At 42.9% G+C, this 25,505-nt stretch overlaps 1 protein-coding gene across 2 annotated transcripts; it reads left to right on the top strand.

Annotated features, from left to right (window-relative positions):
- The first annotated feature begins 602 nt into the window (after nt 1-602).
- On the top strand, nt 603-22,323 carry LOC118094146 (albumin-like). Of its 2 annotated transcripts, none has more exons than XM_035134193.2 (15): nt 603-753; nt 4,071-4,128; nt 5,839-5,974; nt 7,213-7,424; nt 8,340-8,472; nt 10,117-10,214; nt 11,511-11,640; nt 12,904-13,115; nt 13,979-14,111; nt 14,674-14,771; nt 15,842-15,980; nt 17,809-18,032; nt 18,268-18,400; nt 20,167-20,223; nt 22,181-22,323. In XM_035134193.2, the coding sequence occupies exons 1-14, from the start codon at nt 669-671 to the stop codon at nt 20,212-20,214; spliced, it is 1,839 nt and encodes a 612-aa protein (XP_034990084.2). In that variant the 5' UTR covers nt 603-668; the 3' UTR covers nt 20,215-20,223; nt 22,181-22,323. The 2 variants fall into 2 exon arrangements, with proteins under 2 accessions (XP_034990084.2, XP_034990083.2); XM_035134192.2 differs by having other exon boundaries at nt 22,177-22,323.
- The last annotated feature ends 3,182 nt before the right edge of the window (nt 22,324-25,505 follow it).

The following is a 25,505-nucleotide window of genomic DNA, read 5'->3' as shown; positions in this document are numbered from 1 at the left end:
CCAATTTTTGCTGTAGAATTGGTAGACCATACCAGAGAAGGGAATATCTGTTTTATCCTGGAAAGGCAAGAAGGAATTTCCTTTTTTTAACTGAGGACACATTATACCAAATTCTATACTTGATCATCGCCTGCACCTCTTACTAAATCCACTCTTCTAACATAATATAAAATACAGTGAAACATCAGTGTGGGATGGGAACAAAATAAAAATAGAAGGGTTTCTGTCATCAGAAGACAGTTGGTATGGAAATCTCTAGCTCCACTAGATATATCTTTTCTGACTTTCATAGATTAATGAATAAGATTCCAGTCTGAATTTTCAGCCCCTGTTGTGAAAGGGTAAATGTTTACTCTTCAACAGCCTTGAGAACAAATGTCACACACGACACCATTGAACTTAAGCTCTTTAAATTGACGAGGCCCGCTCACATCAATTCAATTCACCTTTGGACAGCATATTGATGGGGGGAAAGGTTGATCTAAGAGTTATCAGGTAACAAACAAAGTTTGCTTTACCCCCTGGGACTCTGATAATTATTAGCAGCAGTATTTCTGAGATTCTAACTGGGAATGTGACAGTAACCCAACATGCATGCACAAAAGTATAAAAAGCTCATCTACCCATTTGCTGCTTTCCACATCCCAGCCCCTCAATAATTTGAAACTATGAAGTGGGTAACATTAATTTCTTGTCTTTTTTTGATAAGCCTGGCTGAGTCTAAACAGCTGCCCAGAAGGTACCGGGATGTAGGTATGTTGTGGGGGGTTTGTGATTTGTTTGTTTTTTTAAACTTATTAATTTTGTGCTTATGTATAATATATGCATATTTCTATATCTATCTTTCTAGTTAGTTAGCTGGCTAGCTATTTGGAATGGTCAGAATATTGCTCGCTTCATCATACTATTTTTTTAAAAAGACTAGGGGCTCAGTCCATTGTGAGGTTTTCCTGTGCAGAACTCATTCATTTTTATATGTATATTAAAAAATCCTATTAATTTTAACATTTATCAATTTAAAAGTATCATTGATTCATGAAAAATTGCACAATAAATATGGTGTTTAATAATACATAATAAAGTCATTAAGGCTAAAAGGCCTCCATCCTTTAAGGGTGTCTCTGCCTGGTACCTTTATAATCCTTTTTAGCTCCCTGTCTGTAAAGCACCAGAGAGTTCCACAGTCAGTTCCTCTCCAAACTATGAGTTAGTGACTTTGGACAGGGCAAAGAGTAAGCATTCTGGGGGCATGTTGCAATATTGCCTTCTCTTAACTCACTAGAGCCAATATCCTATATACCAATCATTTATTGTATTTAACTAAAAGCCATTGCATGGAGCCCAGACAGACCCGTGGTTTTCCACGGATCTGAGGGCAATGAAACAATCGCTGAGATGGCTAGAGCACTGGTTGTGGGTAACTCATTCTGAAGCTGACTGGACACAGGTTAGAGCTCAATGTTGAGCCTACCAAGTGGTGGTAGTGATGGCGAAGAAGATTTTCTTCACCGCCTCTATTGCATCTTCAGAAAACAGCAGCAGGAGACTCTGTCAGATGGTTCACAACTTAATGGAACCACCTGCTCCATCAGGGCCCAGTACGGGCCACATGATCTCCTGCAATGATTTTGCAACAATTTTTGCAGATAAAGTTGCTCAGATTCGGGAAGAGGTAGACTGTTACCTCCTATCTGTTACCTCCAAGGATGTGGACAGGCTGCTTGGACGAGTGAAACCAACCACCTGTCTCCTTGATCCTTGCCCATCCTGGCTTATAAAAGCTAGCCAGGAAGGGCTGGGCGATGGGCTTCACGGGTTGGTGAATGCTTCTTTAAAAACCATCTTTAGATGTGGCCAATATGGCCAACTATCGCCCAGTCTCAAATCTTCCATTCTTGGGCAAGGTGATTGAGCGAGTGGTTGCTGAACAACTCCAGGCACACCTGGAAGAAGCGGACCATTTGGATCCCTTCCAGTCAGGGTTCAGACCTCATCATGGGACTGAAACTGCCTTGGTTGCACTGGACGATGATCTCCAGCAGCCTGGGGCAAAGGTGAGAGCTGTTTCCTGCTGGATCTCTCAGCAGCTTTTGACACCATCGACCATAACATCCTTCTCGACCATCTAGAGGGGTTGGGAGCTGGGGCACTGTCATACAGTGGTTCTGCTCCTTCCTCCTGGGCCATGTTCAGAAAGTGGGGGGGATGAGTTTTCAGACCCCTGGACTCTCACTTGTGGGGTGCCTCAGGGTTCTGTCCTCTCCCCCATGCTTTTCAACATCTAAATGAAGCCGCTGGGAGTGATCATCAGGGGGTTTGGGCTGGGTGTTCATCAGTATGCAGATGATACCCAGCTCTACCTCTCTTTCAAATCAGGACCAGGGAAGGCAGTGAAGGTCCTGTGTGAGTGTCTGGAGGTGGTTGGAGGATGGATGGCGGCTAACAGATTGAGGTTGAATCCTGACAAGACAGAAGTACTGTTTGTGGGTGATAGGAGGCGGGCAGGTGTGGAGGACTCCCTGGTCCTGAATGGGGTAACTGTGCCCCTGAAGGACCAGGTGCGCAGCCTGGGAGTCATTTTGGACTCACAGCTGTCCATGGAGGTGTAGGTTAATTCTGTGTCCAGGGCAGCTGTTTATCAGCTCCATCTGGTATGCAGGCTGAGACCCTACCTGCCCGCAGACTGTCTCGCCAGAGTGGTGCATGCTCTAGTTACCTCTTGCTTGGACTACTGCAATGCGCTCTATGTGGGGCTACCTTTGAAGGTGACCCAGAAACTACAACTAATCCAGAATGTGGCAGCTAGACTGGTGACTGGGAGAGGCCGTCGAGTCCACATAACACCGGTCTTGAAAGACCTATATTGGCTCCCAGTACATTTCCGGCCTCGGTCCAGTATACCTGAAGGAGCGTCTCCACCCCCATTGTTCTGCCCAGACACTGAGTTCCAGTGCCGAGGGCCTTCTGGTGGTTCCCTCGCTGCAAGAAGCCAAGTTACAGGGAACCAGGCAGAAGGCCTTCTTGGTAGTGGCATCCGCCTTGTGGTACACCCTCCCATCTGAAGGCAGCCCTGTTTAGGGAAGTTTTTGATGTTTAATAGATTTGTTGTATTTTAATATTCTAGAGTGGCTGGGGAAACCCAGCCAGATGGGCGGGGTATTATTATTATTATTATTATTATTATTACTATTATTATTATCATCATCATCATCATTACAAAAATATCCTATATACCCCAAAACCTGCTAGCAAACCTTTGTGGATTTGTTGGCTGTTATCATATGAATAGATATTCATATGTATAGGACTGTTGTGTGTAAAAAACACTTCTGTATATATAATAAGGATAAGCACCAGCCTCATGATTAAGCTTGTATATGGATATTTCACTTCAGGAAGTCATCCACCTTCTTCTGAAATTTGCCTCTGGATTCAGATCCGAATCTGCTTCCTGAAAACTGAAGCACATTTTTCTCCATTCACTATTATGGGGATTCAAAACAAATATAAAATACCTTCTCCCTCTGACCACCCTCTTCCACGCCATAGTGTGCTATTGACCTTATACAGCGGAACCTTGGTTTTCAAATGTAATCCATTCCGGAAGACCATTTGACTTACGAAATGTTCGAAAACCGTGGATCAATGGGTGGTTGGCAAAATCCATTGAAAAACATGAGAAATGCACCTCGGAAGCCTTTCGACTTCCGAGGCACATTCAGAAACAGAAGCAATTACTGGAACTTCTGGGTTTTCGGTGTTCGGGTTCTGAATCGTTCGGCTTCCAAGACTCTTGAAAAGCGAGGTACCACTGTATGGTAAACTGACTTTAACTTTGCATGAATGCCCTGTTTTTAAACTTTTTTTCCCTATCCATGTCCATAGAACAACTACCCCAACTCAATTCAGGAAGACACATCTCATTTGGGGCAAACGTTGCTCTCACTTCTGCATCCTGCTCTGACTCATGACTCTGGCTTTGTATGAAGCTGCTGCCTGCCTCTCAGTAGATAAATGCCAATGGTGTGAGATGCCTCAAATTGAAAATTTGATTTTTGTATTCTTCACAGGACGCCAGGACACCTTCAGACATTTCATTAAAATAGCAGAGGGTCAGTTTCCAGGCATGTAAGTCTTTTCAGATGGTTTCCCTTGATATGACCTCCAGTCTTCACATGCAAAAGCAAAAAGTAGTAATAAATACAAAGGCTATTAAAGGGTTAATGCAGGCATTTATCCCACTTACGAGGGTGTCACATTCCTGGACTCCACACGTATATGTGGAATTGTGTAAAATCAGGAGGGGGTTGTTGAGGGAGACTCTGGAGTAACATGGGGGGGGCTGTGGGGACTGGGGTCCTGGGCACAGCTGGTGCAGCCACAGCGGACTCCCTCTATGCCCCTCCCATCCACCTCACCCCCTGCATGCCCACCCCGGGTGGCACTAGCATACGGTCCATCGCTGATTAAGAGTACATTCTCAACAATGGTCTATTCGTGTTTGTTTTAATTTGCTTTTGCTTTTAACTTGCTCTTATCTTTTTTACTTTATTGTTTGGTTTTTTTTGTATATGTATGTATATGTATATGTATGTATAAATTTTCAATTACAGTCCAATCATAGCCTCGTTATAACCAAATTATTATACAATTACTAATATCAATCATTCAAATACCGAATATACTTTTGGTGCCCCCCCCCGCGCATACTAGATTTGATGGTTTGATTATTTCTTTATTTCTGCATTCCAACATCTTATTAATTTCAATTACATTCCAGTCAAAATATTAATCCTTTATACAACAGCTGCAATATTAATAACTTCTATTCATGTTAACACATTAAATGAACCACAAGTGAGGCACTCAAATATATTCTTGTTCTTCCTGTGTGTGGCAATTATTTTGTCCATGGTGTTTCTTCCTGTCCTTGTAAAATGCTATGTCTATCTTTTGCACAGAATAAAGTCTTCTCTCAAGTTCAAACCTTAATGACTTTGCAGCTGGTACTGTTCCACCGTTTATGATCTCATCTCTTCCAGCACGTGTCTATTGTTGTTGTTGTTGTTGTTGTTTAGTAGTTTAGTCGTGTCCGACTCTTCGTGACCCCATGGACCATAGCACGCCAGGCACTCCTGTCTTCCACTGCCTCCCGCAGTTTGGTCAAACTCATGTTCGTAGCTTTGAGAACACTGTCCAACCATCTCGCCCTCTGTCATCCCCTTCTCCTAGTGCCCTCCATCTTTCCCAACATCAGGGTCTTTTCCAAGGATTCTTCTCTTCTCATGAGGTGGCCAAAGTATTGGAGCCTCAGCTTCACGATCTGTCATTCCAGTGAGCACTCAGGGCTGATTTCCTTAAGAATGGATAGGTTTGATCTTCTTGCAGTCCATGGGACTCTCAAGAGTCTCCTCCAGCACCATAATTCAAAAGCATCAAATGTGCCTATATTTTACTTCAAATTAAGCTCTAATTAACAGGAGAACCTCTGCTTCTTAATGGTGGCGTAGGATGGTTATCGGCAGGCAAAGTGCTTTTGCACTCAGTACCTCCCTGCCTCCCACATCCCATGCCAGAGTGAGAGCCAAGTACTGAGATGAACTGCAAATGAAGCCCCTGTCCCTGGGGTGAACTAGGAAGATAACCCTCAATCATCCTTGTTTTTCCTTCACCAACGATCTCCTGCTGTCGTGGAGCTGCCTCCATTAAGGCAAACTGGAACCGGAAGCTGCTTTTATGTTTTTATATTGTAAACTGCTGTGATGTATATTTTTATGATACAGTGGTAAATAAATATTCCTATCTATAAATAAATAAAAAATAAATGTGTTTTCCCAGCATCATCGGCTTGTTCTCGCAGAATCTGCAGAGAGCTTCATATGATGAGGTGGCTAAACTGAATGACAATCTTGTAGAGCTCGCCAAGAAATGTTCTAGTGATGAACAAGCAGCCCCAGACTGTGAAAAGCCTTTGGTAAGCCTTGGGACCTAAATTTGGAGGTTATGATTTGAAATATTGGTATGTTGCATAGTCTGGAGTCCTGGGCCATCTTCTGATGGATTATGAAATTAAATTACCAAACCTGGAACTTTAGACAGAAAACATTTCACTTATAAAGAAACTAGTTTATGTATAGATGCATACAACAGTCATAAATTGGGGACATACCGGGTTTAAAAGCACAGAGCTAGGCATATTGGATAAGACAAAAGTCTGCCTAGTATACCTGGTTGGCATATTGGTAGCAAATGTGCATATTGATGATAATATGGCTCACTGCTGAGCTAAGTTCCCTCCTGACAACCTGCCACACTTAATTACATTTTTTTTGATGCAGGGCAGTGCCTTCCATAACATGTAGCAGTGGAGAAATAGTAATTAATTCCCCATTGGTTCTCTCTCCTGTCCTCGAGAAGTCCTTGCCTGGGATAAAGAAGACTCGCCTTTAATGACAGATGGATTTGCAGGACACACCACTGTGTGGATGCAGGTCCCTAACTGAAAGAGAGACACCCAGGGAGGGGGAAATGGCACTGTTAGACTTGGCTGATCTTGTTTCCTGGGTGAAGGGTGTTTGAGGATGGAGCTTTTTTCTGTCTCCCTATTCTTCAGTTACCGCCTTAGATAAGCCCAGGGCTGTTTTCCTTGGAATAAGATGGCAGAAGAATTTGAAGATGGGTGGAGATCCCCTAAAGAGGAAGTGGCACACAAGAATTCAACAAATGTACAATATGTGCACTTGTGAATTGTACCACAATTGTACAAATCAAGATGTACACTCTTTTACCCAGAGGTGTTCACACATGTGTAACATGTGTATCTGTGTACACAAATAGTTGAGCAAGTACAGTTTATCACATGTAATTTTCAATGACTGCCTTGTCTGTGAACATAGTAGTTGAGTTGCACACTGTTTCCCACAAACACTTATACATGTGCAGAGGAACTTGTAGCTGGTTTCAGTGTAATATGTGAACAAACATAAAGTTGTCTTTGGTCCTATGCATGAAATGTTGTACTCCTGAGGTTTATAAACTAAACTTGAATTTTCCATAAAAGTATCTGGAAATGGTCCTTCTTTAAATCTCTTATAAAATGTAAACTTCCTCATATAAACACTCACAACAGCTTGCAATTTAAGACAACTATACAAATGTACAAATGTCCCTAAAAACATGTGATATTTGATATATTTTGCATCTCTCCTTCAGCATATTGTTTTTCTGGATGAAATTTGTCATGAAGAAGGTCTTGCAGAGAAATATGGATTTACTGAGTGTTGTGGCAAAGTTGATCCAGAAAGAAATGAATGTTTTCTAACCCATAAAAATGAAACTTCTGGATTCATTCCTCCTGTTGTAATGCCAGATGGAGAGAACGTCTGCAAAGCATACCAAGATACAAGAGCTAAATTTCTGGCCAGGTAAGTAAATTGAGTTGATGTACAGTGGAACCTCGGTTTATGAACACCTTGGTTTATGAATTTTCAGTTTATGAATGCCGCAGACCCATCTGGAACGGATTAATTCACTTTCCATTACTTTCAATGGGAAAGTTCGCTTCAGTTTATGAATGCTTCAGTTTATGAACAGACTTCTGGAAACAATTGCACCCATGCTTCGGGTTAAGTACGCTTCAGGTTGAGTACTCCACGGACCTGTCTGGAACGGATTAATCCACTTTCCATTACTTTCAATGGGAAAGTTCGCTTCAGTTTATGAATGCTTCAGTTTATGAACAGACTTCCGGAACCAATTGTGTTCATAAACCGAGGTACCACTGTAGTCATTTTGCTGAACTGGTTCTCCTTTGGGGAATAATGAAATTAATGTGAAATATATGACTTTCTCCTGCAAATCAGACGCTTGCAAATACTCTCACCTATTTCATGTAAGATGTCAAAAATTAGGTTGGAGCTGCAATAAAATACTTGGTGCCTCTCTCTTCCTTCTCACTGCCTCCATTTTGAGACCATAGCTATCTAGACACAGTGTTTGGGTTTGCAATTAGAGGAAATGACACGTAATGCTACCCATATATATGCTGTCAAATTTCTTACATTGAGGCCAATGGTTAAGCGGCCTAACTGAGTGTAAGATTGCAGCCTGAGTATCCTGTGTGGCAACCGGAATTTTTTTGCCTTGCCATTCTTTTCAGTAACAGGTTGAATAATTGTCCTCCCTCTCCTTAACAACAGCTTTAATTATAAAGGATCTCTTCTTTCTTTCTTTCTTTCTTTCTTTCTTTCTTTCTTTCTTTCTTTCTTTCTTTCTTTCTTTCTTTCTTTCTTTTTGAGTAATTGTAGTCCAGATTAATGAAAGTTTCCTTTTTGACCCAGTTACTACTATGAGCTTTCCAGAAGACATCCTGTTGCAAAGGTTGCCATACTCTATAATACAGTTAAAGAGTTTGAAAAGGTACTGCAAACTTGCTGTCCGGAAACTGACAAGGATGCCTGCTTCAAAGAAAAGGTATTTCCTTTTAGCCTACATAACACCTCAATATTTTATTTAAAGACACATACAGAATGTATTTCATACCCTCTAACATTTCTCTGATGAAAATTGTTGTTGTTGTTTAGTCGTTTAGTCGTGTCCGACTCTTTGTGACCCCATGGACCAGAGCACACCAGGCACTCCTGTCTTCCACTGCCTCCCGCAGTTTGGTCAGACTCATGTTCATAGCTTCGAGAACACTGTCCAACCATCTCGTCCTCTGTCGTCCCCTTCTCCTTGTGCCCTCAATCTTTCCCAACATCAGGGTCTTTTCCAAGGATTCTTCTCTTCTCATGAGGTGGCCAAAGTATTGGAGCCTCAGCTTCACGATCTGTCCTTCCAGTGAGCACTCAGGGCTGATTTCCTTAAGAATTGATAGGTTTGATCTTCTTGCAGTCCATGGGACTCTCAAGAGTCTCCTCCAGCACCATAATTCAAAGCACCACCATCATCATCATCATCATCAACAACAACAACAACAACAACAACACTTTTATTATTTATACCCTGCTTATTTGACTGGGGTGCCCAAGTTACTCTGGGCGGCTTCCAACACATATAAAAACATAATAAAACTATACAGTGCGGCCTTCAGATGCTTCCTAAAGGTTGTATAGTTACTTATCTCATTGGCTCAGGGATCGTATAACTCCATACCCTCCAACATCTCTCTGATGAAAATAGGGATGTCCTGTCACACCCTCCAACATTTATTTGATGAAAACAGGGACGTCTTAAGGAAGAGTGGAACATTATGGGATCAGATCAGAAATCAGAATGGCTTCTGTAAATCCAGGACTGTCCCTGGAAAATAGGGACACTTGGTGGGTCTGGTATTTCTGCTACATTCATAGGGAGCTGTTTTACATCTTCTTAGAGCACTGGTCCAGGGTGGGATCCTTCAGTCCCTGAAGCTGACTGTGACCCTCCAAGCTTCTCCATCTTGCCCTCAGACTTCTCCCCATGGTACAGACACTCCCCAGACACCATCACCCTACTGGCTCTGTTTCACACTGGCTGAAATGTGCCCTTGAATTCCAATAATGCCTCTCACTTGCCAAGATGAAGAATGGAGGTGTGTGTGTGTGTGTGTGCAGAAAGTAGCCCACTGTACAAAGGAAAAACTCACATTCATTGTTCCACCCACATTGGCATGCCCCCCATAGTTGCCAGAAGGGAAACTGGCCCTTGCCTAAAAACATTTACCCACTCCTGATCAAACAAAATACCACCTACTTTGACAGTTACTTTTCCAGGTTTCAATTAGAGTCTTTCCCTTCCTCTGTTCCATCTATCTACTGTAGAAATGGCAAACAATGAGCCTGAAAATACAGTATAAGGCAGGTGCTTTCTCACTTAAGTGCAATTCCTCCCACAATTCTTTCCGAGACTTTACTGGATATGTTTATCAGAGCAGAAATCAGAATTCTGAAAGCTTGGATTCAACACAAGGGGAATGAAGGAATGAATTCAGTTCAATTAGCTGTAAACCAACTGTAGCTTGGGTTGCCCGTTACTGGTCGGGCCACTATCAGAAACCCTTTGTTTTGCTTTTTCTCCAGCTTGCTCTTTGCCGTGAACTAATTTCCATTGCTTTATATATGTTGTTTTCTCTGACAGTTGCCAGCTGTGAGAGAGCAAAAGAATTATGCCATCGGATTGCAGAAGCACACCTGTTCCATCCTGAAAGAGTTTGGGAAAAGATCCCTGAAGTTTCAGTGAGTCTGGGTGCTTTCTCTTTGGGGGTGTGGGGTTGTGACATTAGCTACATGGATGATCAAGTCAGAAGTATTCTTGAGAATGACAGGGACCTTTGAGCGCACACACACACACACACACACACACACACACACATATATATATATATATATATATATATATATATATATATATATATATATATCCCTGCTCAGCATTTCTTGTACCCAGCAGTTTTTGGAAGGCCTGTATGGGTTGTGAGATGCTCATAGAATTGTAGCATTGGAAAAGAGCAAAATGCATTTTATTTAACACACACAAAACATATTGCCAGGTAAGCCTCTGCAATCAAAACCATGATGTGCTATAATAAGAGGGCAGAGGCATCTGCTCACATCCATCCCATTCATTTAAGGCACACTGAAAGCATGTTGCTTCCCCCACAAAGAACCACAGAAATGTCAGATCAGAAAAGAGCAAAACAAAAACCCTATATTTAACATTCCGCACAGGAATTTAGATTGTGGTGTGCTACTAAAAGGTGCCTCGGGATATATATATATATATATATATATATATATATATATATATATATATAGTTCTGATGTTTCAGGCAGCAAATTCAATTCACATGTTTTAAACCCTCCTAGGTTTTGTTTTCTCTTTATTTGTTTATTACGTTTGCATCAAATTTATTAGTTTGTGATAGTTTATTAGATTGTGATTCAGCCATTCAGTTTGCACTGGTTTATTAGATTGTGATTCAGCCATTCAAACGTAAATGTAGCCAGTGATATAAATAGGGTCATATGTACACTCTGGTTAAAGGATAACAATCCCCAAACTCTATGCCATGACATTCCAGGATCTCAATTGAGAATTAGGCAGCTTTTCCAAAATTTCCATAGTATGGTCTGCTTTCTGCTAGTGGTAAAAAAAAAAAGTGTAATGTGTCATGTATGACACTGAACATGACCAGGAGTAAAGTTTCTGGGTCCTGGCTTTGTCTACTCACATTAACCAATAAGTGATAAAAACTTTCTTTCCAGGAAAAAAATGTGATTATCAGGGCACTGAATTACGCAGCCCGTGCCAATTTCTGCAGCTTTTATCTGCTTGTATGAAATAGAAGGAAAGAAACACGAAGCCTTGAATGCAACTGTTCAGAAGTGTGGTACTGCAGGTGTATAGTGGAATATAGGACACAATATGAATAAACTGCCAATGTTGCTGGGAATAAATTCTAGATTTTTTTATTTTATTTTTTTGGCGTCTGTCTTGAAACAATCTCAACATTTTGTTTGCTTTCTTTCCAGGGAAGTTGCTGAGCTGAGCCGGAAGTTCCCAAAGGCAGATTTTCCTACCGTTCTCAAGCTTGCTGATGATAGTGTACACATCCATGAAGTGTGCTGCAAGGGTGATACTCTGGAGTGTTTGCTTGACATTGTAAGCTTTGTTAATTTTAATGTAATTTACTTCAAACCAAGAATAATATGGGTGCTGGCATTGTCTACTCACAACCCCCAGATTGGCCCAAAGCCTTATGGGAAGGATTTTGGCCAGGAAGCAAATTGGGGGCTGTGCATAGCCTTAGTTAAATGACTTAGAGCAGCGAAGAACGGAGGGCTCACAGAATACAAAAGTGTCCTCTGGTGAAAACACCGTGAGTCTCAAACAGAGGGCCCTGGTGGGGTGCTCCCTGGCTTTTTTTCTATACTACTTCTTCCTCTTTCTTCTTCTTTGGCGATCACTCGTAGCCGAGTAAGATTGTCTTCCATAAACACGGTTTTAACAAAGGGTCCATAAGTGACTGTGGAGGCCAATTCTGGATCCACACAACCTTCCACAGTGGGGACATTGGTTTCTAGGCGGGAGTTGATCACGGTGTGGATTTGCCAAGTGTGCCTTCCTCTTAGCACGTTTCTCCCTTGCGTCCTGAGATCGAGTTTCTTCAAAGCCCATGACACATTTGGTAAAGGCTGTTCTCCAACTGGAGCGCTCGCAGGCCAGTGTTTCCCAGTTGTCAGTGTTTATACTAGATAGATTTGCCTTGAGACAGTCTTTAAACCTCTTTTGCTGACCACCAGCATTACGCTTTCCATTTTAAAGTTCGGAATAGAGTAGTTGCTTTGGAAGACGATCATCAGGCATCTGCACAACATGACCAGTCCAACGAAGTTGACGTTGAAGAATCATTGCTTCAACAATGGTGATCCTTGCTTCTTCTAGTACACTGATATTAGTTCGCCTGTCTTCCCAAGTGATGTGTAAAAATTTTCAGAGACACCATTGATGAATTTTTTGAGGATTCTATTCTATACTACACTGGTTGTTTGACAGAAGATGGAGCTGCTGACCTTCTCCTTGCTTCATTTCACTTAACAGTACTCTAATTCGCCAAAGAATACTATTCTTTCTTCTACCTCAGCTGGGGTCAGGTGGCACCAGGGGCAAATCGGATTCCATTTGAGTGTATACAGCTGTGGGCTCTGGCCTATTTTGTTAATGCGAGCATTTCAGTGATCAGGCACACCGAGCTGCTATTTGTCTGTCAGCTTGAAAGCTTCTGCCTTAAAATAACCAGTTACAGGTAGGTAGCCATGTTGGTCTGACGCAGTCAAAATAAAAATAAAAAATCCTTCCAGTAGCACCTTAGAGACCAACTAAGTTTTTTAATAACCAGTTATTTCTGAGCCTCTTTTCTTACAGGCAGATATGATAGAGTATATTTGCACCCACCAAGACACTATATCTACTAAAGTGAAGGACTGTTGCGACAGGGAACTGCTGGATCGAGGAGATTGTCTCATAAAAGTGGGAAATGACGACAAACCTGCCGATTTGCCTCCCACTTTCAAGGAGTTTGTGGTTAAGGAAACATGCCAAAATTTCACGGAGAACAAGGCTACTCTTCTAGAAAAGTATGGTATACAGAATTCAGATTGATCTCAAGTCAACCTCTTAAAGCATACTGGGTGGCCAAGCATACTGAGGGCATGAGGGCAAGAAGAATGCATATGGTATCAGAAGGGAAAGAGGAAACGTAACTTCATTATCATGTGATGGATACTTTGTAACCTACAATTAAAAACCAATCTGATTGCTTCCCATGATTTGGCCCCCTCTGAGGGGAGGGCAAAGTACTTAATAAAAACAAACAAACTACCTTGAACAGCTAGGTGCACAGTTTCTGTTGTGCTCTATCCAAATAGGCCAAGAAGAATGGCCCTGGAAGTGACACCATGTGATCATGTAGCATTATTTTCAAAGCAATTCTGCAGAGAAAATAATGGCTGTCCCATGCAATAGTGCCAACTTGGGCCCCAGACAGTGGATCTCAACAGAGGCCTGTCCCAGTTGCTGCCACAGCTCTGGCATGCCAGAGGTGGGCAGCAGGCAGTGGCAGTTGGCAGTGGAGGCCGGGTACCCACAGCAAAAAATTTGTGGGTGCCCAGGCCCCCAGGGCCCTCTGGAGATGGCGCCAGTGGCCCCATGGGTCCATGAGAGACAGCCACCCCCCTGCTCCCATACAGTGCACCTAAAAACCATCGAAGTCTAGTCCTGATTTAAATTTGCAGCCCTTGAACCTGGTTTTAGTTTGCAGCTCTCCTGCGGCTGCAATATAGAAGTTATATTGATAAATGAACAAACAGCAGCAAAAAATTTAAAAATAAATAAATACCCAACTTACAGTGTTTGCCTAATTAATTGCTATGTTGATGTATTTGAAGTACTTTCAACACTTTAACATCACAATCACCATGTGTTCTTCCCTGTGTTGCAGGTTTGTTTATGAGACTGGAAGGAGAAACCCTGAGTTTTCTAAGCAGCTGCTGCTGAGAGTTGGCAGTAAATATGAGGGTTTGTTGGAAAAGTGCTGCGAAACTGAGAATCCTGAAGAGTGCTTTCATCAAGAGGTGAGTTACCAGTATGTTTCATCTCCATGCAATTAATACCGGTAATTCCAGTGAACAAACAGATCCAAGTCCCAGATTTGTCAGTTCACATGGAGGATTGTTATTATTGTTATTATTGTTGTTGTTATTATTATTATTATTATTATTATTATTATTATTATTATTATTATTTTGCAACTGAAGCTTTTATGAAGCTGAAGCTACCATTCCCTATTAAAAGTGATCACCTTAAATACAGGTAACTCATAACGTACACACATTTAACTTGTGTGCATTCAGCTTTACGTGCTTGACAAATCTCTCTCTCTCTCTCTCTCTCTCTCTCTCTCTCTCTCTCTCTCTCTCTCTCTCTCACTCTCACTCTCACACACACACACACACACACACACAGGGGTGGAAAGGGCATATGGGAAAAAAGACTTTGACAATCCCACCTGCCATTGAACCCAGTGTGCTTTAACTGTATGAGATTTTGTTTTTAGGCACTTTCCCCAGAACCTAACCCCAGCATAAGTTGAGAATCACCGTACAAACATTAAATAGCAGTTCTATCTTCCTTCAGGAAGGACAGCTAAGACAACACGCTGACTATACCCTGGAAACACTTAAGATGCGCTGCAATTTGTACGAGAAAGCAGGAGACCACGGCTTCCAAAATGAGTATGCTCTATTGCTTTCAGATTATAGCTTGTGAATAGGGGTCAGTTTAGCTCCGCTAATTTAGTTTTAGATAACGCTGTGGGTTAAAGCACTGAGCCTAGGGCTTGCCGATCAGAAGGTCGGCGGTTCGAATCCCCGCGACGGGGTGAGCTCCCGTTGCTCGGTCCCTGCTCCTGCCAACCTAGCAGTTTGGAAGCACGTCAAAGTGCAAGTAGATAAATAGGTACCACTACAGCGGGAAGGTAAATGGCATTTCCGTGCGCTGCTCTGGTTCACCAGAAGTGGCTTTGTCATGCTGGCCACATGACCTGGAAGCTGTACGCTGGCTCCCTCGGCCAATAAAGCAAGATGAGTGCCACAACCCCAGAGTCGGTCACGATTGGACCTAATGGTCAGGGGTCCCTTTACCTTTACCTTTTTGTAGAGACAGAATGCAGCAGATGAAAACTTTTATTAGAGCCAATAAAAAACAGCTTTAGAGTTCTTGAGAACAATTCATCTGAATGGATGTTAACCCAAAAGATGTGGGGTGGGAAGGAGAATCTGGGCATCATGGAAGAGGCGCAAAGTCTATAGCTCGTATAACTTGACACGAGGATGGCGTGGAGTTTAGGCAGACCTAATTAGAGGAATCTGTGCTACGCAGAAAATGGAATGAGTCTGAAGCGAAGTCTGCTGGCCCAAAGATACAACAATGGCTGCCTCCTACCCCAATTTTGAAGGAAAGGAAAAAACCAGTGGTTAACTGTGTTCTGTCTGCACATGCAACATCAGCTAAGTTATATGAACTTCCAGCAGCTGTGTATCAAATCCAGGATAGTGATTAAATTGTTTGTTTGCATAGGCACACAATACTTTGTCAAGATGGGGAGAACTCTTAAATTGAAGCTCCAATGGTCCCACCAGTGGCAGCCCTAAAAGTGATTTGACGTGTTCTAATAACCTGTCAACTTGTGGAAGACAATGGAGTTGTCTGAGTCCTTGAGCATTACTGCAACCCTCGCCCCCCGACAAGGGTTGCACCCCAAATTCTCATTGACTAAAATCTTCTCGGTTATGGTTCTTTGCAGAATCCTTGTCCATTATACCAAGAGAGCTCCCCAGATGACATTTGAAGAATTGTATCAGTACACAATGAAATTTGCAGGTGTTGTTGCCAAATGCTGTAAGGAGAATGATGCACACATACTGGTGTGTGCAGAAGAGAAAGTGAGTATTTTCTCCTCCATATTGGCCTCTTTCCTCCCTCCACATTTCTTTCTCTTTCAGCAGGGTTTATTAAATACTATTTTAAATGTAACGCCTTTGAATTGGGCTCAGATAAAAACAAGCAAACAAATATGCAATAACTAATACTGGAATAATTAGGAATGGGGGAAGGAATCCATTTCAAATTGATTTTTTTACATGGAATTTGACAGTTCTGAACATGTTCTAAAACTTATTTCCCATAATGTAACTTGAATGTGACCTAAAGGACAGGGATGTTTGACAATGGCTTAGATTTGACCTCTTCCGGTATGTCTACAGCTGACCCACTTACATATATGTTGAATGTTTCTTGGCTGGAGAACCACACCCACCCTTGGGAATCCTCCAGGGTCTACATGCCTGTAGTGGGTGTGGCCACCCTGCACACATACCTCTTCCACACAAACATACAGGACAAAGGGTACACACACACACACACACACACACACACACACACACACACACACACAGAGCTCCTCTGCTGATCAGTGAAGATCAGTTGAGGAGAGAAGATATTCCCTGCACATCTGAGAATCTACGAAAGTAGAAATCAGCCCTTGCATTCATATCAAATGTTTAATAGGAGTAGAAGGTCAATTTCATTCCCATTGCGGCTATGTGCTTTTTGAAGAGCTTGAAACCTTTCTGCCCATCCGAGTGCCACAGTGAGGGTGAGATTCACTCTATACCCCTTAGGGCTCTCCACAGTTTATTTTCTAAGGGCCATGTTGCAGCAGACAGAAAACTGGATGGGTGTCAGGCTTCGGGGAATCAGATCCCTCCCCTGGTGGCAGTAAATAAGCAGATCAGATGAAAAGAGCGTTCTTACCAGTTAGTTTCTTTAATAATCAAAGCAAGAGACAAAGGAATGTATATCTCTCTAAAAATGGTGCTGCTCCCAGTTAAGGTTCACCCCCTCCATCCCCATTAATTTACGTCACTCCTATGTCGGGTAATGTGGGCTTGTTGCCACTGAGCTCTCTGTTCTATCACTCTCAAAGCCTAGTCTAGTCTTAGGCGAAGGGGGTCAAGAATGCTGTCCAAGGACACTGAAGTTGCCAGCTGTCTCTCTCTCCTGGCGTTTCCTTTTCTAGCTGTTCCTCACCCAATATCCCCCAGCTTCCCCCCTCTGGACTATGCCCCACTGCAAACCACTGTTCCAAATCAATACTGTCCTCCTGCTCTTGGGAAGGTTCAAGAGAGGGGGGGGGCATCTCCAACCATTCCTCCTCAGTCCAGCCCCTGACAATGGGGGATGTTGAGTTACTAAGGAAAGTTTGGTAGCTTAGTTCACCACTCTGTGCTAGCCAAAACTGTGAAAAAGCATTCAAGACCTCAACAGCCTGTCAACTAGCTTACCATTGTGTAGCTGATCCTTCAGTAAGTGTGCTACCTTATCCAGAACAGGCTGACATGCATACTGGATTGGTTGAAAATATAGAACTTCAGGTGTGTGTTGTGTGATGAAGTCTGTTCATTATTGAATTTGTTCTGTAGTTGTCAGTGCAGCTCCATTAGACTCCTCCCCCCCACCTCCCCCAATTTCATTGATAATCTTCCTATTATTTTTATTCACTTGGCGTCATTTTATAAAATTGAAATAAATTCAATGCATGTGGCAATATGGGATTGTTCAACCTTTTAGCATTTCATAAGCACCGTGTCTTCAAAAGTTACATCACTTGCATTCATTGTATTGAAATAGTGCTTGATTTATGTGGCAAGCAAGTTGCTTTGATCGCTCTTCAGTTCATCAAAGGTCAACATGTTGTCTCTCTTTCTCTAGACAGACCTTTTACTAGGAGAAGTATGCCAGCGACATGAAGTTAAACCACTAAACAAACAAATGCACAACTGCTGTGAAGATTCCTATGAGTTCCGCCGGGACTGCATTAGCAATTTAGGAGTAGATCCAGATTATGTCCCTGTACCATTCTCTTCCGAACTCTTCACCTCCCACCAAGATCTATGCTCGGCTACCCCAGATGAATTGCTCCTAAGGAAGCAAAAGTAAGAAATCAGCCCAATAATTAGCTGGCTACTTCAAAGCAATCCAATAAATTTAGCCTTCCTCACCTCTGTTCCTAGCCACAAAGACCTGTCCTTTCTTCAGTCTCTACACATATTGCTATCCTGAAACTCTCCACCTTGCTGAAATCAAGAAGGAAACAACACTCAGTTTCACTAGGATGAGAGATACACGCAGCTTATACTGCCAACCTATCATTCACTGTTCTCATTGCAGGCAGCTTGTCCACTTAATAAAACACCAACCCAATAGCACCGCTGAGCAAATAGCAGAAATGACTGGATATTTCTCTGCCATGGTGACACAATGCTGCGAAGCCGAAAACCATGAGGAATGCTTTACGACAGAGGTAAACTTCTTAGAAGGACAAATGTCTGGGACAGTTTCTTCTTCTTCACTGATATCCCAATCAAGTGCTTGATTGGGATATGAGTACCTAGGCCTGGACTCCTCCTCAGTGACAAGAGTGGCAAGTAGCTCTCAGGGTTGTGGGTTGTGGTGGGGACAAAAGAAATGAAGAAGAGAAGCTCCATGTTTTGAAAGTGGGGCTCTGGAAATATAGCGTTGCAATTGCTATTTGTCACTTTTTAAAAATAGAATGAGGCCATGGGTGGAGGAAGAGTATGCTGAAGTATGCTCTGGCATCCAGAGACATGTGTGACACTGACGTCACACACATGCAACGTAAGATGCCACCCCCACCCCCACCCCAGTCTTAGGGGCAACCCAACACCTCTGGTCCAGGAGGATACTATTGTTAGTGGTAACAAAAGCCTATGAAAAGTCTAGTAAGAGCAACGGTGTCATGCTCTTCTGGTTCCTCTACCAACATAGGCCATTTGTCAGGGCAACCGAGGCAGATTCAGTTTCAAACCTGGGTCTGAACCCAAATTGAAATGGGTCTAGATTTCCTCTGGGAATCCCTGCAGCTGCTTTGTCATTACTCCCTTGAGTACCTTGCTGCCAAAGGGGGTATTTGCAACCAGGCAGTAGTTGCTCAATACCGTATAAATACTGTCATGAGAAAAAAAAATGCATCCTGATCAAGCTTTCTAGAGAATGTGATGGAAAAGGAGATTTCATCAGTTCCAGTCCAATATATTTTGTTGCCTGAAGTTTGCTTGCCTCCAGCATTCATAGCTGTCAAGTTTTCCCTTTTCTCACGAGGAAGCCTATTCAGCATAAGGGAATTTCCCTTTAAAAAGGGGAGAACTTGACAGCTATGCCAGCATTACAACCTCCCTAACCCCCCCCCCCGCAACTCTCCTAAGGTTTCACAGCACTATTCAAACACCAGTTCCTGCCCTCTTCTCAGCGCCGTCTTAAGCACCTCTGGCGCCCTGGCGCCGTGGTGCGACGAATCCCTCTGGCACCCCCCCCCCCCCCCGTTTTTCAACGTGGCAGGCGGCTGGGCGGCCAGGCTTGGTGCGTAGCATGGCTGCCGAGGGCGCTGCTGCACAACGGGTGGGCGGCGGGCGGGCTTAGCGCACAGCGCTGCTGCCGAGGGCGCTGCTGAGCAGCGGAGTGGCCGGCCCTGCCTCTTCTATTCCCCCCTGGCAGAACCAAGTCAGAATTTCTCTCTTGAAGAAAAAGAGAAACCGGTATCGCATGTGAAAAGTATGCCCGCCTACATAGGAAGGGATGTAGTTAGGATGGGGTGGTGTGTTTAGCAATGCAAGGCCAAGTTTGGAGGATGAGGTGGGAGCAGCAGGGGCTTAGGAAGAAAACATGGTTGTATTTGAATGCACTGCTTTAGAAATATATAATTGCAATTGCCTTTTTTGCTATAAAATTAGAGGGAGGCTGTGGGTGGAGGTTTTTAAGTTTCTTCAAGGTGCCAGAATGACCCCCTGTATCATTCACAATAGGCTACTAGAATTAAAGTGACACAATTTTTCAATTTTATCTGAAGAAGTGTGCATGCACACGAAAGCTCATACCAAAATATAAACTTAGTTGGTCTTTAAGGTGCTACTGAAGGAATTTTTTTATTTTGCTTCGACTCAGACCAACACGGCTACCTACCTGTAACTACAATTTTTCAATGCAGAGATCTATAGTCAGCTCGGAGCTCTTTCTCTAGGAATCTCAAAGGATGTTTGTCATTTCTTCCAGGGTCCAAAACTGGTTGAGCGCAGCAGAGCTGTTTTTGGAGAGCAGTAATAATCTCAGGTGAGCTGATGTGCAAGCATGGTTTGTGTGAAAAGGTTTAACTGATTCTACATTGACAATGCAGGATTAATGTTTTCTGCCACTACCTGCAGTGAAAGTATTACGTATGAAGGGCCTTGCTTAACCTCTGTTCTTATTTATGTTATATCACTACCCAAGGTCTGGAGTATCTATTTATAGCCAGAACATGGTATTATGACAAAATCATGGATATTTGAACCACACTCAGTATGCATGTTTTCATGGTTAACACTTCCTCCTCTAGGATACAGAGAGACTCAGTTTCTGGGGACCCATTTTATTATCTCAGATATCTCAAAGGGGATCATGTCCTGGAGGTTCTATTGCATCTATCACATATTTACCTCCAACAAATAAAACTTTCAGAGTTTTGAATTATATCAGAAGCTTGCACCCAGTTGAGATATATGTGCCAGCTCCTAGAAGTCGAGACGGTTTCAGGCCCCCATGTTTTTCTTTTAGGAGTCCAGGCCCCCTCAATGTTCAGAGGGCTTTTGGCTCTTCCCCCTGACTCCTCGCGATGTTGCATACACAATGTCTGGACGTTGCACAATGTTGCACATGTGACATCATGTGCTTCTGGGTCCCCTCAATCAAGGGGGGGGGAGGACGCCTCTTGAGAAGATAGTGCCTCTATTGAGAGGTGTATATATGTATGTGTGTGTGTGTATATATATATATATATATATATATATATATATATATATATAGTCATACTTTGGTTTTTGAATGCCTTGGCTCCCAAACACCACAAACCCGGAAGTGAGAGTTCCAGTTTGCGAACTTTTTTTGGAAGCCGAACGTCCGACGTGGCATCCGCAGCTTCCGATTGAGCGCAGGAATCTCCTGCAGCCAATCGGAAGCCACGCCTTGGTTTTCGGAAGTTGAACGGACTTCAGGAGCAGATTCCGTTCAAGAACCAATGTACGACTGTACACACAATAGGAACCAATGCCTTTCTGAACATCTGAAGGCAGCCCTGTTTTAATGTTTAATAGATTACTGTATTTTATTTTTCTGTTGGAAGCCGCCCAGAGTGGCTGGGGAAACCCAGCCAGATGGGCGGGGTATAAATAATAAATAATAAATTATTATTATTATTATTATTATTATTATTATTATTATTATTATTATTATTATTTCTCATCCCTCCCCTTTTATTATGTCTACAGCCATAGGGAGGCTTCTCCAAACCAAATACTTAAAGGGCCTCTTATTATGCAGTGGCAAACACACATTTGCCAACAAACATAGACTCACAGGTAATCCAAGTATAATACACAGAAACAAAGAGAAACATAGTTCACACTTTACATTTTCAAGTGTACATTCTGGTCTTACCTCCCTCTCAAATTTTCTACCCGGTTGTCAGTAGGGCTGAAAGAAATTTGATTTGGGGCTTTCTAAAACATACCACTTCAGGCTGAATTGCTCTGTAGGTTGCTTAGTTCAGTTTGTCTGTCCAACTATATTTATTCCCAATTCACTGCTTTTTTATGCTTTATATCCTCTCCCTGCCCTTGGAGTACCTTTCATTCTTAAGGCATGAATCCTGGGAAATTTCAGAATAATAGAAGCAGGGGTTTTTTCCCAGAAGGGCATGCCAAATTCTCCCCTTCATTATTAGTAAAAAACAAAACAAAACAAAACCCAGCTATCACTTCTTTTTCTTTTGACATAAATGGATGGAATTTCCCTTATAGTTGTCCATGCAGGGTGAATATAGTCTGCCAACTTACAAGAAAGTACATCAAGTGTGTGTGTGTGCTGGGTGCCTTTAAATTAAAATTATTGTTGTTTCAAAATAATGGGACTCTGTGGACTGACCACTAGATATCAAATGAGAGGTATCTCATTTTCTCTAAAATGTTCTGCTTGTTCTTATTTGCTTGCTGCAAATAATTAATTGCTGTTATTTTCTTCTCGCTCAAGAAAGGAAGAACACTGGAAATAAAGCCCAAATAAGCTCAAGCATCCTTGGTTGCTTCTTCACTTGTGACACACCACCTTTCTGATTCACAGGAAAAAAGGATTTGATTCTTCCATAAAAGTGTTTAAATAAAATCTTCCCCTGTTGCAGTTGTCTTTTAGTCTTTTAGTTGTGTCCGACTCTTCGTGACCCCATGGACCAGAGCATGCCAGGCACTCCTGTCTTCCACTGCCTCCCGCAGTTTGGTCATACTCATGTTGGTAGCTTCGAGAACACTATCCGACCATCTCGTCCTCTGTCGTCCCCGTCTCCTTGTGCCCTCAATCTTTCCCAACATCAGGGTCATTTCCAGGGAGTCTTCTCTTCTCATGAGGTGGCCAAAGTATTTGAAAATATATTTTGCTGCTATTCAAACACTAGGACTAAAAAGTTAAATGTCCTTCCTTATCCAACTGTTTTGCCCAGTTTACTTATTTCCTTTATAACATTTCCATTTATCACTCATCAAATAGCAATAGTTTTTGAACTCTGTACAAAACAAAGCAGATTAACAACCACATTACCAATCACGCAAGAATGAAGCAGCATGGAAAACAAATGCAAGTCCCATTCTGAATATGTCTTGTGCGAGGGGGGCGGGCATCTTTCCCAGCAGCATGGCAGCTCTGATGGGAGTGGGAGATGTGGTTTTGTGCTCCATGATACCACCGTGAAATCCAATATTGGATTTCCATGAGGCCTTCAGGAACATTTTGCCCCATCAGCTTTAGGGGAATTATCTCCTTTCATTGTTTGTTTGGTAGGCAGGGCATAGGCCCACTGGTGATCTCCTGCCCACAGGCCTTCTAAATTTCATCAACTACCTGGATGACTTTCTGTTTATAGGGTACAAGTGGAAGACACCGACTGCCAGGACCTGCTTTCAGTCTTCCATCAGCTTAGTGACTACCTGGAATGTGGTGCTAAAGGCAGGTTTCCATGAGACCTACAATGGCCTGTCATTCTCAAAAGTATGCTCACCTTCCTTGGTGGGTGCTGTTGTGGGCTGATGCTTCCTCCTTGTCTGTGATCCAAGGAGGGAGACCCCTGGGACTGCTTCTTGGGCAGCAAAGGAAGTCCCTGGGCCAAGCTCTCTACCTGAGAAGCAGATACTGCCCATTCACTCCATTTGCCAATCCTGAGCAAGCCAGGGTGCAAGCTGCAACAAACCCCCTCACCGATGTTGCTGATAGATTATGAGACGAAAGGGTACAGGGGTAAAGCAATCCCCACTTAATTCCTTATGCCTTAAAATAAACCCCTCAATTCTGGGCTTCTCAGTAAAGAGAGTCTAATTCCAGCTTTCATGGCCTGATCTCACAAACACTCAGGGCTATTTGAATGAACAACCTCCTGCCTACAGAACAGGGACTCCCTCAACTCAGATCCCCACTGTATCAGTCTGCCATATCGCCCCGGCAAACTTGCGGCACTCTAGGTTTTCACCATACTGCCACACCATTCCTGTGTGACTCTAGGACACAAACTATCCCCTTTTCCTTAGGTAAGTATTGCCCTTTTCTGAGTCTCCACCTCTGTGAGTGAGTTCTAATACGCTGCTAGAATAACCAAGACGATACTCTTAGGCACAAAAAGAAGATGAATTTTATTTTTTTGAGAACATAGGTTTTTCTTTTCTTAACGATGCATAAGTTTACAAGCTTAATTACAGTTATACATTAACTCTGTCAGACTTTAACTTCAAGTTACCCTAAGTCTAACCTAAACCACCACTATCCTGGCCCCACACCCTTCTTCTTCCCTCTTTGTCCCCACACTCCCTCTCTCCCTCTTCCAACTGCCAAAATGGTTATTCCCTCCTTTTTAAACCAGGCACCGTCCCGCCTCCTAAAGATGCGCTGTCAGTTAAACTGGATTAACTTATCCAGGGTGTAATAAATTTTCCATCCTGAGGCTAATCCATTACACAAACCACTCCCAGTAGGTGGGCTCAGCCCACTTCCCAGGGATATAAGGAAAGCCCATGGCTTGCCCACGCCAGCCACTTCTTTAAAAAAAAACTTGTTTGGACACGGAGTTTTAAAACAGTGACTTGCACCTGGAATGTGCAGCACAAAAGGAAGTCTACATTTTCTATTAACGTTATCATGGCATTTCCCAAGGGCAGCAATGTGGCTAAGATACAACTAGAGAAACACCTCCACATATATGGAAATGACAGACAACCAGCATTATTCCTCTCAGGGGTCACCTGGGGGTTGGGGGACTCCGCCTGTCCACACAATACATACACACCTGGATCTTCAGTGCAGATCTAAGAATTCACTCTTTTCAGGCGGAACAAAAAACCCTTTCAACCTGCTTGCCACACATTTTGTAATATCCTTATATCTTCTCAGTGGTTCATTAGTCTATCTAAAGCCAACTTCTAGGACTGTATCATCAATGGATCTTGTGCTTTCAGTGTTTTAGTGCATGTTGCCACCAGTCATGAACCCATTAATTTATAGCATTTAGGAATAGGGAACTGAAAATGGCATTCTGGAGGTTAATTGTCAAACATTTCCCACAGTTCTTCTCCAATCCAGTGCATGGATAATAGAACCAACATTTTATTAATATTTTATTAAAAGCGATAATAAAACAATAATATTGTCATCATCCTACTCTTATTATTAAAAACGTGTTTGGACCTGAGCATTATCTGTAATAATTATGTGTCCTGGCAAAAGTAGGCAGTTAAAAAACCCACTTGCTAATCAGAAGCTATTTCGTGTTCTTCTGTTGAACTGACCCAAATTCTGTAATCATCATCTGAGGCCTTACTTTGCGCAGTCAGGTGGAGTCCCCCCCCCCCAGTCCCCAGGGCAGCCCCGAGTGGAATAATGACACAAGACCACGTTTTATTGGATTAAAATTGGCCACAACTTTATTAAAATTCAGGTGTAGGAAGACCTTGGCGCAGGCATTGGGCGTATATCCCTCCCAGCCCCCAGCCAGGGGTGGGGTGATCTTCAGGGCTGTCCAGCATGTGTGCGGGTTGGGCTAACTCTGGAGAACATATGTTCAAGCAGATAGCCCGCCCCCCTCGATCGCCGCCACTGGCAGGGGAGGGCAATAACAGCCAACTGGCATCGCCAAATGCCCCCCCCCGGTGCCCCATTTACGGGAACCCTGTTATCGCCGTCGCAATAGGGCGGGGGGTCACCGCCCCCACGCCCCTCCCCTTTATGTAAATGACTAAAGGATTCCACCCAAGGCCTGCATCCGCCAAAGTTGTGACGAATTGCTACGGGAAAGGCGAAACCTGCCAATGGAGGGAAATTCCTTT

Source organism: Zootoca vivipara, chromosome 13, assembly GCF_963506605.1.
Source record: "Zootoca vivipara chromosome 13, rZooViv1.1, whole genome shotgun sequence".
Lineage (NCBI taxonomy): Eukaryota > Metazoa > Chordata > Lepidosauria > Squamata > Lacertidae > Zootoca > Zootoca vivipara.
This window is presented reverse-complemented; position numbering and strand designations above follow the sequence as displayed.

Bases quoted from the DNA above. Each gene is read 5' to 3' on its own strand.
- LOC118094146 (XM_035134193.2), top strand. From the start codon at position 669: ATGAAGTGGGTAACATTAATTTCTTGTCTTTTTTTGATAAGCCTGGCT. The intron at 14,112-14,673 runs GTGAGTTACCAG...ATCTTCCTTCAG, and splicing joins AAGAGTGCTTTCATCAAGAG to GAAGGACAGCTAAGACAACA. The intron at 15,981-17,808 runs GTGAGTATTTTC...CTCTTTCTCTAG, and splicing joins TGGTGTGTGCAGAAGAGAAA to ACAGACCTTTTACTAGGAGA.